We start from the raw sequence: 12,935 nt of genomic DNA, 5'->3' as shown, positions 1-12,935 counted from the left end.
AGAATGAGGATATTTTGAAGGTTGGTCAGAAATGGATTCCCTATGATTCTATGAACGAATCAGCCAGGGAAAAAAAAAGAGAGAGAGAAGGCATGGAACCTTTGCTAGCGGCCGATCGTTACGGGCCGGTAAGAATGCTAGCATACTATAAAACCCCCTGTCTAGACCATTGCCTCTTCCCACCAAAACTTGTTTTCCTTAAACTTGAGCGGCGCGTAAGCTAGCTCAGAAAAAAAGCTTGTTTTTGCGCGCCGCTCAGAAAAAAAACTTGTTTTTCCTTTGAAAGGATACGATAGCAGAGAATGTCGGCTCTTGTTTCAAGTTGGTCCAGGACCGTTCATTCCGTGCCAGAAGACTATGTGTTCCCAGAGAACAAAAGGCCCGGACGTGACATTGCAGCACCCGTTTGCAAGGATATTCCAGTCATTGATCTATCACAGATGGATGGCCTTGATCGCGTTGAAAAAATTCAGCAAATCATGAAAGCTAACCGCGATTTAGGAATCTTCCAGGTTCATCTCATATCTCTTTGTCTGTTGTCTAGATCAAAATATTTTGATCACCAGAACTTAGAATCTAATGGTTTCTCTGCTAACTTCCTTGTTGTGGAATCTTGATCAAACAGTAATGCGTCGATTACCATAAAACAGGTGATCAATCATGGAGTATCTGAAGAGCTATTGGATGAAACAATGAATCTGTTCAAGGAGTTCTTCAGCATGCCTGCAGAAGACAAGGCCATGCATTATTCTGAGGATGGAACTAAGGGTTTTAGGCTCTACACAAGCAGTTTGTCTTACATAGATGATGGGGTTAACACCTGGAAGGTTCTGTGAAACACACTTGTCAGCCTTTGGAGGATAACATCCAATCTTGGCCTGAAAAGCCAGCTGGATATCAGTTACGTATTTAAGTTCCTTCTTTTTTTTAAAAAAAAAAAATTTTGCTTTGTTAGATTTCTTGAAAGGTTCCAACCTAAAACCTATTGGTTATAGGTGGAGTAACTTCTAGATTATATTAAGCAAGCTTGGGTGGCTCAGGTGAGTGATGTCGGATAAAGTCTAACACTCCTCCTTTAAAACTTTCTCGTGGTACTCGCTTTTGGGTCCTGGTCCTGGTTTCCCCTAACCTTTTCAAACTCAAGTTGATAGACCTACTTGAAAGTTCGAGGGAGATATTAGCATACTATTAGGAAATATTATGTTGCCATGTTCTGGAGGTTTTATTTTTATGTTTCCTGTTTTGTTACTATTCATGTTTCTTACTTAGTTTTCTTGTTATGCACGTTTCCCTAATTTGTTTAGGTATCTTACCAAGTTTTTGTAGGCTATATAAAGGCATTTAGGACAATGTTTGAATACAAGGCAAACAAGCTAGGCTATTGGCAACCCACTTTTGTAACAGCGCTAATGAATGAAGGCATGTTGAGTTGAGTTTTTAATACTAAAACTTACTATCTTTGTTGCTGAATTATGGTTGTAGGGAGGTGGTTGGGGCCTACACAGGGGAACTGAGGAAATTAAGCTCGAGGATTTTGGATCTGATTTGTGAAGGACTGGGGATTGGAGTGGGGTACTTTGAGGATGAGCTGAGCAAGCTTCAGGAACTAGTGGTCCACCATTACCCACCATGTCCAGACCCAAGTTTGGTTTTGGGAGTTGGTGGGCACAGTGACCCACACCTCTTAACCTTGCTTCAGTAGGAGGATATCTGTGGGCTCCAGATTTACAAGGATGGGCAGTGGCTTGGGGTTGAACCAATTCCTCATGCTTTTGTTATCATGATTTCTGACCAACTTGAGGTATATATATATGATCTCCAACCCTTTGAAGTTTCATATAAATGCCCCTAGCTAGATTTTGTCAAAACCACACTTTGAATTGGAACTTGTTTCTTCTTCACAAGTTTGAATTGTTTCTTTTAGGGGACATGATCTTCTCCAGTTTGAGGTAAAAACTACCAAAAATCTTGCATGCTAAATAGCCTTTCAGAGCAATTACTCATTAAAGTGGACATGGCCAGTTTTGACATTTTAGACCCATCTCGGGCCCACTTTAATGATGGAAAATTTTCATTTATGGAGGTCGACGAGGGGTTTAGCCCTACCAAAAGTCAAGTTGATCGAATATCCAAGCTCTATAAAATGAATGGCGTTCATCATTAAAGTTGGCCTGAGATAGAATCCAAAAATGTCAAAACTGGATCAATAGGAGCCCATTTGGTTATTTTAGTGATAGTGGTAGTGTTTGGTAATAGAATGCCATAGATGCAATGCTCGATGCATCGTACCAATTGCAGTCCTGGTAGATGTATCTTTAAATTTCTTACTCTGTTTGTTTATCTCCTTGATAAGTTTTTGGGGCTGGGATTAATGTGATTTCCCATTTGGCTTGGATGCAGATTAACAGCAATGGGAAGCTAAAAAGTGCTCAACACCGAGCAGTGACGAATACCAGCTCTGCCCGGACATCCTTAGTCACTTTTATTAGTCCATCTCTAGAATCCATCATAGAATCTGAAAAGGCACTTGTTAGTGCATCCGAACCCCCAGTCTTCAAGTCCATGCAGTTCAAGGAGTACCTTGATATTCACACGGCCAATCACCCGTGGTAAGCCGGCATGGCCTCATATCCAAAGTAAAACATGAGTACGGTGGAAGGACTCATTCGATGTCATGTCAAGACTGCTTCAATACCAATGATCGATGTTATAGGCTTGTATTAAATATGGCAATGAGGTGTGATAGACTTTCATAAAATATCATTGCCGAATCTCAAATAGTTATGTAAAATACCTGCTTGAACTTCGTCTGTGTAATCCAATCTTGTTTGAATGAAATTTTCATCAAGTTTTCTTGGCGGCCATAGCTATCAGTATTAAAAGTTGCTTATGTGAATAAAATGTTTCATTTTCTTTTTCTGATAGGGCTGTTCTGATGTGAAAACGCAGTATTTTTTCCCTAATGTGTAAAATGTTTAGAACATCACTTCACCAGTCAAAACTCTGCAGATACCATTTCTGTAGAAATTTAGAACCAATGTGATAACTTGTCGTGATGGAATGGTAGTAAATCTTCTGGTGCTATCTGGAACTATTGCAATTCTCCATTTGGCTTTGCAACAATCAAAAACTAAAGTACTAAGGACAGATTGAGAAACTGGGGTATGGCTTTGGACGCTCTTTGCTGCCTCTGCCAGGATGAGGAGGAATCACATCATCACTTGTTCTTTGATTGTTCATATTCTACACGTGTTTGGCAGTACTTGGTGTCAAAGAATAGAGTGGTTGGCATTCCTAATAATATGGGAGATGTCCTTGATTGGTTGCAGGGCAATGTATCTTGGGATACTTTCAGATTTGTTAGTTTGAAGAGTACATTGGCAGCTACTGTTTATGGTCTTTGGTAGGAAAGAAACTCTCGTATTTTCTGTGCAAAGATGAAGGATCATACTCAAGTGGCAACAGATATAACCAATGGGATTCGTGCTTTCCTTAGCTCCAGAAGGAATGTAAAACAATCCTTGCAAAATCGGAGTATTTGTGAGATATGGGGCTTGCCTCACAGGATCATGCAATATGTATAGTTTTTTTTATAGGGTGTTCTTTGATTTTGTTTTCTTGTTTAGAGCTGTTAAGTATGGCTGCCTGTTTTGTTGTTTCTTGTAAGGGGATTCTATCCCTTATACTTTGTTTCTTGGTTTGAGCCTAATAAAATTTTGTGCACTTATCAAAAAAAAAAAACAATCAAAAGCTAAAAGTCTCAACATTAAGCAGTGATGATACGAGCATTGCTCGGTTACGGTTCACTGAAGGTCATTTTTCCTCACCAGCTCTAGAATGCGTCACGAAATCAGAGAGGAAAAAAAAATTTTGATTCTTAGTTCAATATGCAGCATAGTGTTCAAATCCTTTCGAGTCAAAGAGTCCTATTTTACAAAGTTGAAGTTGATGTGGTTGGCAAGTGTTGAGAACTTGATATATAGTATCAGCGGGCAAATAAATAACTTCTCATCAAATATAGGATGTCGTTGGCAAATGCGTGACTCATTCATTCAAATTTAGGATTTGATTTGTTGACAAATGTAGGATTCACCGAGAAATCCTCTATTTATTGACAAATTATTCTAACAGGGTATCAGAGCTACGTCTTAGGTGGTCGCACCTCAAGTGGTCGAACCTCCTCTCGAATCAATCGCCTCACCTCATCAATCCGTACCTTCATGTGCATATGTGAAGATTTGTCGACAAATCTAGGATTCGCCCAAAAATCCTCTATTTATTGACAAATTATTCTAACATCGTATCAGAGTTACGTCTTAGGTGGTCACACCTCCTGTGGTCGAATCTCCACTCGAATCAATTGCCTCACCTAATCAATCCATACCTCTATGTGCATCCGGCTTGCACGTGAGGGGGAGTGTTAGATTTTATTCCACATTGCTTACCTAAGCCATCCAAGCTTGATAGAGTAATCCACATCTGCTTGAACCTTCTCTGTGAAATGCAATTTTGTTTGAATGGAATTTTCAGCACATGTTCTTGGCGGCGGCCCTGCCTGTCAGTATAAAACTCCGTGGCTGGTTAACCAATTCTTTTCCTATTTACAATATGCTCTGGCCACAGGAAAAAATGAAGAGTGCTAGATCACTATAAAAATCATACACAACACTTCCACTTCCCATCAAAACTTGTTTTCCTTTGAAACAATTCAATAGTAGAGATGTCAATTCTTGTTTCAAGTTGGTCTAAGAACGTTCAGTCCGTGCCAAAAAATTATGTTTTTTTCCAGAGAAGATAAGGCCTGGAGGACATTACAGCTCCTGTATGCAACAACATTCCAGTAATTGACCCAGCACAAGTTGGGGGACATGACCACGACGAAATAATTCACCGGATCATGAAAGCTTCCAAGGATTTCGGTTTGTTTCAGGTTCATCCATTCTCTTGTAGTAACATATTTGTGAAAAATTGAAATTATGAATTATGATTGTTAACAGGTGATCAACCATGGAGTATCAGAAGAGCTAATGGATGACACAATGAGTCTGTTCAAGGAGTTCTTTGACATGCCTGTAGAAGACAAGGCTGCCTATTATTCCAAGGACATGACTAAGAGCTATCGTTTCTACACTGGCGGTATGAATTACCTCAAGGACCAGGTTAACTACTGGAAGGATTCAATCAAGCATGACTCTTGTCATGCTCTAGAGGATAATATCCAATCTTGGCCCGAGCAAGATATCGGTAGGAAAAAATCTTGAATTATCTGTACTTGGCATTAAGGCTAGTCAAGTATTTTCTAGTAATAAAATCATACTTTTTTTTTTTATAGTACAACGTGTTTCAGGCCAGCTGCGTTTTGCACGTTTATGGGTGATGTGAGATGGCCCCAAGAATTACTGGGAAATAAAGTTGAATCCGTGACTTTAGGAAGGAGCAAGCAAACCTCTAAATCTCAAGTTTTCACCCCCAAGCTAACCAACCCCTAACCCCTACGGATACCAACTGGCTCATCTATACTAGCTATTGATATTAATTAGTAGAGAAAGTTCGAGAGAATTATACTAGAAAGCTAGACAGAGCTAGGAACGTTAGAGTGCCCATATTGCCAATACAGAAGTCAAACCCGTTAACAATAGACCTGCCTTCTTCTTTTTTCTTTTTTTTTTAAATTTCTGGTGAGCCATTAGGATATCACTTCCCCAGTCAAAAACTTATATAGTGGATGCAGGCCAGTTGATTAGGATTTATATAGAATTCATTTGATGGTTGATAAAGAATTCATTCCGATTACGATGTGTTAGGCCTCTCTACACAAGTGGCCGGCTGAGATCGAGGATGAAGCCACAACTAGGCCCCTCAAAGTCAACAAATTAATGAGGTAACAGGAAACAAACACAAGGAGAGGGAAAGAGTTGGGATTAAGTGCTTGTCAAGTTGGGCTCTTAAAAGATACAGTGGGCGCGCATTTGTAGAGAAGCGGCGAAGTTAAGACTGGTTTTGCCATTTCTCAGGAGTTTTACTAGTAACTTCTTCTGCTTTTTATCCAGTCATGATATAAACTAGACAGTCTAGATTCCTTATTAACTAATATATATATGCTCTAGAGAACCCATAGACACCATTGCCTCTACCCATCAAAACTTGTTTTTCTTTCGAAACGATTCAGTACGTACTTGTAGAGAATGTTGACTCGTCTCTCAAGTTGGTCTCGAAACGTTCAATCTGTGCCACCAAATTATGTGTTGCCAGAGGACCAAAGGCCCGGAGGTGATGTTGCGGCGCCTGTATGCAAAGATATTCCAGTCATTGATCTATCACAACTGTCTGGTCTTGATCGCGTTGAGACAATTCAGCTAATCATGAAAGCTAACATGGATTTGGGAATGTTTCAGGTCCATCCTTTCTCTATATGTATATATCGATCAAAGTATTCTGATACCATAATTTAAAAACTAATATAGTTTATTGTACTAACTTTCTAGTTATGAAATCTTGGTCAAACATTCACAAAAGTACAGGTGATCAACCATGGAGTACCCGAAGAACTAATGGATGAAACAATGAATCTATTCAAGGAGTTCTTCAACATGCCTGCCGAAGACAAGGCTATGTATTATTCTGAGGATGGAACTAGTAAGGGTTTTAGGATCTACACAAGCAGCATGAAGGGTGTTAACACGTGGAAAGATTCTGTTAGACACATTTGTGAGCCTTTAGAGGATAACATCCAATCTTGGCCTGAAAAGCCGGCTAGATATCGGTAACGTATTTTTCTTTTTCAAATACAACTAATGAATTAAGGCTTGTGGATCAGTTGAGTTTCTAAAATAGAACCTTTTTTTTTTTTTGGTTTTCTCAATTGTGAGCTTGTAGGGAGGTGGTTAGGGCCTATTCAGTGGAAGTGAGGAAGTTAAGCTTGAGGATTTTGGATCTGGTTTGCGAAGGACTGGGGATTGAATCGGGGTATTTCAGGGATGAGCTAAGCAAATTTCAGGAACTGCTGGTCCACAATTACCCACCATGTCCAGAACCAGGTTTGGTTTTGGGAGTCGGTGGTCACACTGATCCAAGCCTCTTAACCTTACTCCAGCAGCAGGATGTTTATGGGCTTCAGATTTTCAAGGGTGGCCAGTGGCTTGGGGTTGAACCAATTCCTCATGCTTTTGTTATCAACATATCTGACCAACTTGAGGTATATAAATCTATAAACCCCCACCCCTTTGAAGTTTCATGTAAAGGCCCTTAAATTTTGTTCAATCAGTACACTTTCTTCCCCTTAAAAAAGAAAAAACCCATGTAGTTAGCCCTTTGAAGAGTTTGTATAGTCTTTGCCCATTCAAACTACTCGCATTTTTTTTGGGGTGTTGTTAATGTGCTTGTAATCTATTGATAGTGGTCATGCTCAAGAAATTTAACTTATTATGAAGCATATTTAGCAAAATCTTACATGCTTAGCTATAGCCATCCTGAATAGGGTAGTGTTCTGAATTCGAACATATATATTTTTTTTTTTACGCTTTGAATTGTTTATTTTAGGGGACTCTCCATTTTGAAGCTAAGAAAACGATTAAAAATCATGTTGATTAGATATCTGATCCGTTGTTGAACAAGCACTCATTAAAGTGGAACGGTCCAGTATTGACATTTTCCATATCCATCTTGAGCGAACTTTACTGATGGAAACATTTCATTTTGTATAGCTTGACGAGAAGTTTAACGTACCAAACCAAAAGTGACGCTGATCGAATATCTGAGCTCTATAAAATGAATGATTTATATCATTAATAGTCAGCCTAAGATGGGTCCAAAATGTTTGGCAGGAGCCCTGTTCTCATTTTAGTGATCGAGTTTCGTACTAGAATGCTTATAGATGCAATGATCCGTTGCATTGTACAAACTGTTATGTGTGTTTAAATTTCATTATCTGTTTGTTCTTCTACTTGATATATAAGTTTTCTTGGGCTGAAATTAATGTGATTTCCCGTTTGACTTGGATGTAGGTTATCAGCAATGGGAAGCTAAAAAGTGCTCGACACCGAGTAGTGACGAATGCCGACATTGCTCGGACATCCTTGGTTACTTTTATTAATCCATCGCTAGAATCCATCATCGAACCTGAAAAAGCACTTGAAAGTGCATCCGAACCCCAACTGTTCAAGTCCTTTCGATTCAAGGAGTATCGTGATATTTACTTCGCCAATCTCCGGGACCCTAACGATGCGACGACACTAGATGCTTATAAGCTCTAGTGTAAACCAAAAGCAAAACGGGTTTGGTGTAATAAACTTTGTGGCTGCATATAAAAAAAAAAGCATCAGTACGGTGGCATGACTCATTGCATCCATGTCTTGGCAAGACGCGATGCAATTGAACTGACATGTTGTACACTTTTTTAAAAATATCGCAATGCAACGTGATAGACTCTGTAACATATCGCAATGGGACGATATACACGTTTGTAAAATTATCGCAATGCCATGTGATAGGCTTCTGTACTGTATCGCAATGATTATCGTAGGTAAAATTATCGCAATGCCGTGTGATAGGCTTCTGTAACGTATCGCGATGAGTTGTTATATAGTTTTGCAAGTTTGCATAGATAGAAATCCCGCCTATATATGTAATCCAAGCTTGGTTGGATGAAATTTTCGGCACATGTTGGTGGCCCCGCCTATCTATACCGGTAAAAATTGGCAGTCGAATTTATTTAGAATCCAAAAGCCACCATCAGGACATTAAGGCCGTTTGTGAGGAAACGATTTTTTTACTCAAAGGTAAAAACCCTTCGCATACTATAATCTCTCTCTCTCTCTCTCTCTCTCTCTCTCTCTCTCTCTCTATTATCTTACTGCAAGGCTCTCCGACGAATGAGATTAAATTCCTTCCACACGGTGCCGCTCAGTATTCTATTTTGTCAATCACGTGGATGAAGCAGTACTCGTCCAACCGCTCTGGTCGTCTCTGGGTGAAGGGAGTGGTGGATGGAGTTCAATTATGGGTTTATTTTCGGAGAAGTTGAATTAAGCCACAGAAGATCGATACTTATATGTTGTAGATCGATTTTGATCGAAGGAGTCCGAAACAAGTATTTGGATTTCTTCTTCTTCTTCTTTTTTCTCACTTTTCATAATTTCTTCTTTCCGGATTTAGTCCATCCATTGGGAGATTGTATTGGCAGAGGGGACTCCGTTTGATGGCGACAATCGACGTGAAATATTGGTTCTTGCATTTGCATTCCCAAAAAATCAAGATCAACCATTTTCCATAACAATGTGTTCGTACCCAAAAATAATCGCCCACTAAAAAGCCGCCAAGCTAGCCCATGTATTTTTGGCGTAGCCGAATTATCTTGCATGGGATTACTTGGAGATAAAAGGGTTCAAATCATGGACTTTTGTTTTTTTCCATAGTTTTTACATTAGCGGGGTATGGGGAGTTAGTGAGTTAATAAGTTAGTTTATAAGGGGTCTAGAGGTTGTCCATAATCCTGAACCACACCCTCACCTCTCGTGGGCTCAAACTCCTACCTCCACTAAGGGAGGAAGGTGAGAAGACCAACTTGACAAGCTTTTTTTTTTTTTTTTTGATCAGGACCAACTTGACAAGCTTGGTTTCTCCAAATCTTGGACTTCATGGCAGTTGATTTTGGAGTTCATGGGACACATGCAATTGGGTTTGCATGAGAAATTTATTGGCCCAATTAGAAAGTGACAAGTGGCCATTTGTATCGAACAAACAGAGCATGTGTGGGTTGAAATACACGGAATCTTGCGTTTAAAGGAACGATGGTGTTTTGATTAATTCAATATCGTTTTATGGGTAAAAGGAGTCATTGCCAGATGTCACGCAAAGAACAAAGGAAAGGAGAGGAATGCAGTTTGAGCCCAGGGACACAAGCCATGTCGTTTAAATCCCTATTGGAGCAGTTACGGTCGTGGAGCACGATTAGGGAAGTTGAGATTTGAGGCATGAAACTACCCAGTTCAAGCATGTTTTAATCAAGGAAGGTGGAGATAGTGGTTTAAATTGAATTACCATGGAATGGTTGCAAGCAAAAACTCTGGAGGGAAAGTTTGAATTAAAAACAAGACTGACTTCGAAGATAGCCTAGCGGGAGATGGGAAACCGTTAAGAAGACCCAAGAATTTACTTATAAATAGAAGCTAGAGATCATAGAAGGAAAAAAACCCAGACAATTCATCAATAAACAGCTATGCTATACTTGGTTTGTCCATAGGCAGTAAATTAGGAACTTAGACTTACTTTGAAGTAGTTATGAATAGTTTGTAGTAGTTACATTATAATCTGTTCGTGTTATTTCGAAGTTGGAGAATCATTTGGAAAGCAAGTTGTTTTGAATTAATCAAGGTTTTGTTTCTCTTTGATTGTTGAATTTCTAGTGAATCGTCGTGCCGTTTCAATATTTCAAAGGAAAAATCCTCTTCACTGAGGTAATTAAACCGATATCACAATCGCCTAATTAAGTTTGGCTTTTATTAAGTTAAATCTGAAAAGAATAATTACAAGTCTTTTTTGGCACGCTCACACACAATTATTTATATTTCCAAAGTAGCCAAAAATCCTAGCCAAACAAATTGGCTAATTTGCATTCAAGTACTTCTCGTGCATGCATGTTGCTAAGTGGGGGTAACGGGATTATGGGCCTATAAAAAGAGAAGACCAATATCATAGAAGTGGTCCACGACCACACAACCAAATGCCTCTCCTTTATTTATTTCAATTTCCAAAGGTCTAGGAGATCAAGGGTGTTGGTATCCTCTCCGGTCCGTTTTCAATTTTTTGGTCATTTCCCGATGAAACTTGAATGATCGGCTCCGTTCATTTTGTAGAGCTCGGCGAGAAATTTGATCATACCGAAAATCATGTTCATCGAACTTTAGTAGATACATGATCAGCACATGTGAAAATTGAAGAAAACCAAAATCGGGTCCAAAAACAAACTGAATTGGAACCCAATTTTGTTTTTTTGTGTTTTTTGCAATTTTCACATGTACCGATCATATATCTACTAAAGTCCGATGAACACAATTTTTTGTAAGTTTATGGTTCTCACCGAACTCTACAAAATGAACAGAGCCGATTATTCAAATGTGATCGAAAAATGGCCGAAAAATTGAAAATGAACCGGAGGGGATACCAACACCCTTGGTATCCCCGGTATATATAAAAGTTTCTCTTTTCTTTTCTTGCAATTTTATGTTTCAATTCTAGCAACTCCACAGTTGTATTTATTTCCCACGAAGGAAATCCCAAGCATTTCCATCTCAACATCGTTTGTTTTACATGTGAGCGCAGCGCTCATTTTTTTCCTTCAACATTGCTTGAGAAAATCTGAAGTCCTCGATCTTCGGCGAGGCAAAAAAGAACCGGCGGTAGATTTCATCCACCGCGCACAACTCGTCTGTTAAAAAGTCGGTCTATCTACATTCGGACCAACCATGATCCTGACACACCTGCACATCTCAAACACACGGCCAAGACGTATGTTTCGCTCTCTCGAGGGAAACACAATGGATAACAATCTTAGACATAGTTTACTTATCAAAAAAATCTTAAAAGGGAGAATGAGTCATAGAATCTCAAAAGTGCCTGTTAATGCGTTAAATCCGAAACTTCTCATACCCCCTTTTTTTGAAAGGCAAATCTTCATTAAGAAATCCAAAAACGAATCAGAGATACAAGAAGTACAAGATTATAACGGCTTAAACAAAGCCCACCAAGTCTACTACACTTGCCAGCAAAACCAGCAAACACACAGACAAATCCCTAGCCGGAACAACATCTCCGAACCCTAAGAATCACTAATGAAGACATCAAGAAGAGGCCGACTCATCCATGCACAGTTGAATTGCCAGCAAACGTGTAGGGATCGTAACGATCTACTCGACAGAATTCCATGAGCCTAACCTCAACCTAAGAAGCAAATTGGTGCGAATTAAGATGGTAGCCAGCCTGTTGATAAGAACACCAGAAAGTTAAAAACCTCAACATAATCGATAATACAATTACTACACCTATCCGCGAATGCATGCATGTATGCTCAGATGACTCAAATCTCAACCTAATAAGCCCACCTCAATTACCCGAGTCAATCACCTCACCTCATCAATGCATACCTCCACGTGCCTCCGGGCTGCATGTGAGGGGTCGCCCGAGTCAAATCTCCTGGTTTTCTCAATTCGTACATCTACATGCATCCGGGCTACACGTGAGGGGGAGTGTTAGACTTAATCTCACATCACTCATCTAAGCCACCCAAGCTTAGTTAATACTATTGATGTGCTTAATTTCTATGCAAGTTTCGGCATACTTTTATTCTTAATTTTATGTTAGTTTGTGTTTAATTGTCTTACTTATTAGAGTTTTTATTTACTTTATTTATTTTTTTCAGGAATAAAAACATTGAAGGCTTGCTGGGAATTGAGGAGGAAACCTTCCTTTTTGAATGAACAAAGATTGCCTTCTTCAAAAGAATAGGAAACACTTGATCTTTTCTCAAATTTCCTGAAGTTCCCTTCCGTAATCGGAGCATATCTTTGGCTAGAGAAATCCAATAAGGGTGATCTTGGTGTCTACGGAAAGCTAAGAGAGAATCCTACAACTTTCGTGTTGAAGACTTTCCAAAAATCGAAGAATAATATGGTGAAAATTGGGGATCAAGTCAGAGGACGAAAATTGCCTAATTGAGAACCTGTTTTGGGAAATAAAGACAGGTGTTTATACGGAAGATAGAAGAGAAGTTGGGGCACGACCAGAGCTTGTAGAAAAGAGTTTTTTTTTTCACCATTGGAGAAGACTTAGAAGTTTGGGAAAAAGAAGAGGAAGACAAAGGCCGAATTGGAGTTTGTCAACAGATTTTCGATCTACATACAGTTTCCTTCTAAACTCTTCACCTTCTTTTCGTACAATTT

General features: G+C 39.3%; 2 protein-coding genes across 3 annotated transcripts; both read left to right on the top strand.

The window, feature by feature from the left end:
- The first annotated feature begins 181 nt into the window (after positions 1–181).
- Positions 182–2,864, top strand: LOC131321425 (2'-deoxymugineic-acid 2'-dioxygenase-like). 2 transcript variants are annotated; one of them, XR_009198485.1, is made up of 4 exons: positions 182–512; positions 651–900; positions 1,483–1,801; positions 2,401–2,864. XR_009198485.1 is itself a non-coding variant. In XM_058352439.1 (2 exons), the coding sequence occupies exons 1-2, from the start codon at positions 1,781–1,783 to the stop codon at positions 2,611–2,613; spliced, it is 234 nt and encodes a 77-aa protein (XP_058208422.1). In that variant the 5' UTR covers positions 948–1,780; the 3' UTR covers positions 2,614–2,864. The 2 variants fall into 2 exon arrangements, 1 of the variants encoding a protein (XP_058208422.1); XM_058352439.1 differs by lacking the exons at positions 182–512; positions 651–900 and having other exon boundaries at positions 948–1,801.
- A 2,978-nt stretch (positions 2,865–5,842) lies between these two features.
- On the top strand, positions 5,843–8,473 carry LOC131321383 (hyoscyamine 6-dioxygenase-like). The gene is made up of 4 exons (XM_058352367.1): positions 5,843–6,395; positions 6,522–6,763; positions 6,877–7,195; positions 8,004–8,473. The coding sequence occupies exons 1-4, from the start codon at positions 6,186–6,188 to the stop codon at positions 8,250–8,252; spliced, it is 1,020 nt and encodes a 339-aa protein (XP_058208350.1). The 5' UTR covers positions 5,843–6,185; the 3' UTR covers positions 8,253–8,473.
- Positions 8,474–12,935: the final 4,462 nt, after the last annotated feature.

This window comes from Rhododendron vialii, chromosome 1a (genome assembly GCF_030253575.1).
Source record: "Rhododendron vialii isolate Sample 1 chromosome 1a, ASM3025357v1".
Classification (NCBI taxonomy): Eukaryota; Viridiplantae; Streptophyta; class Magnoliopsida; order Ericales; family Ericaceae; genus Rhododendron; species Rhododendron vialii.
Note: the sequence above shows the minus strand (reverse complement) of the source record. Positions and strands in the feature narration are given on the sequence as shown.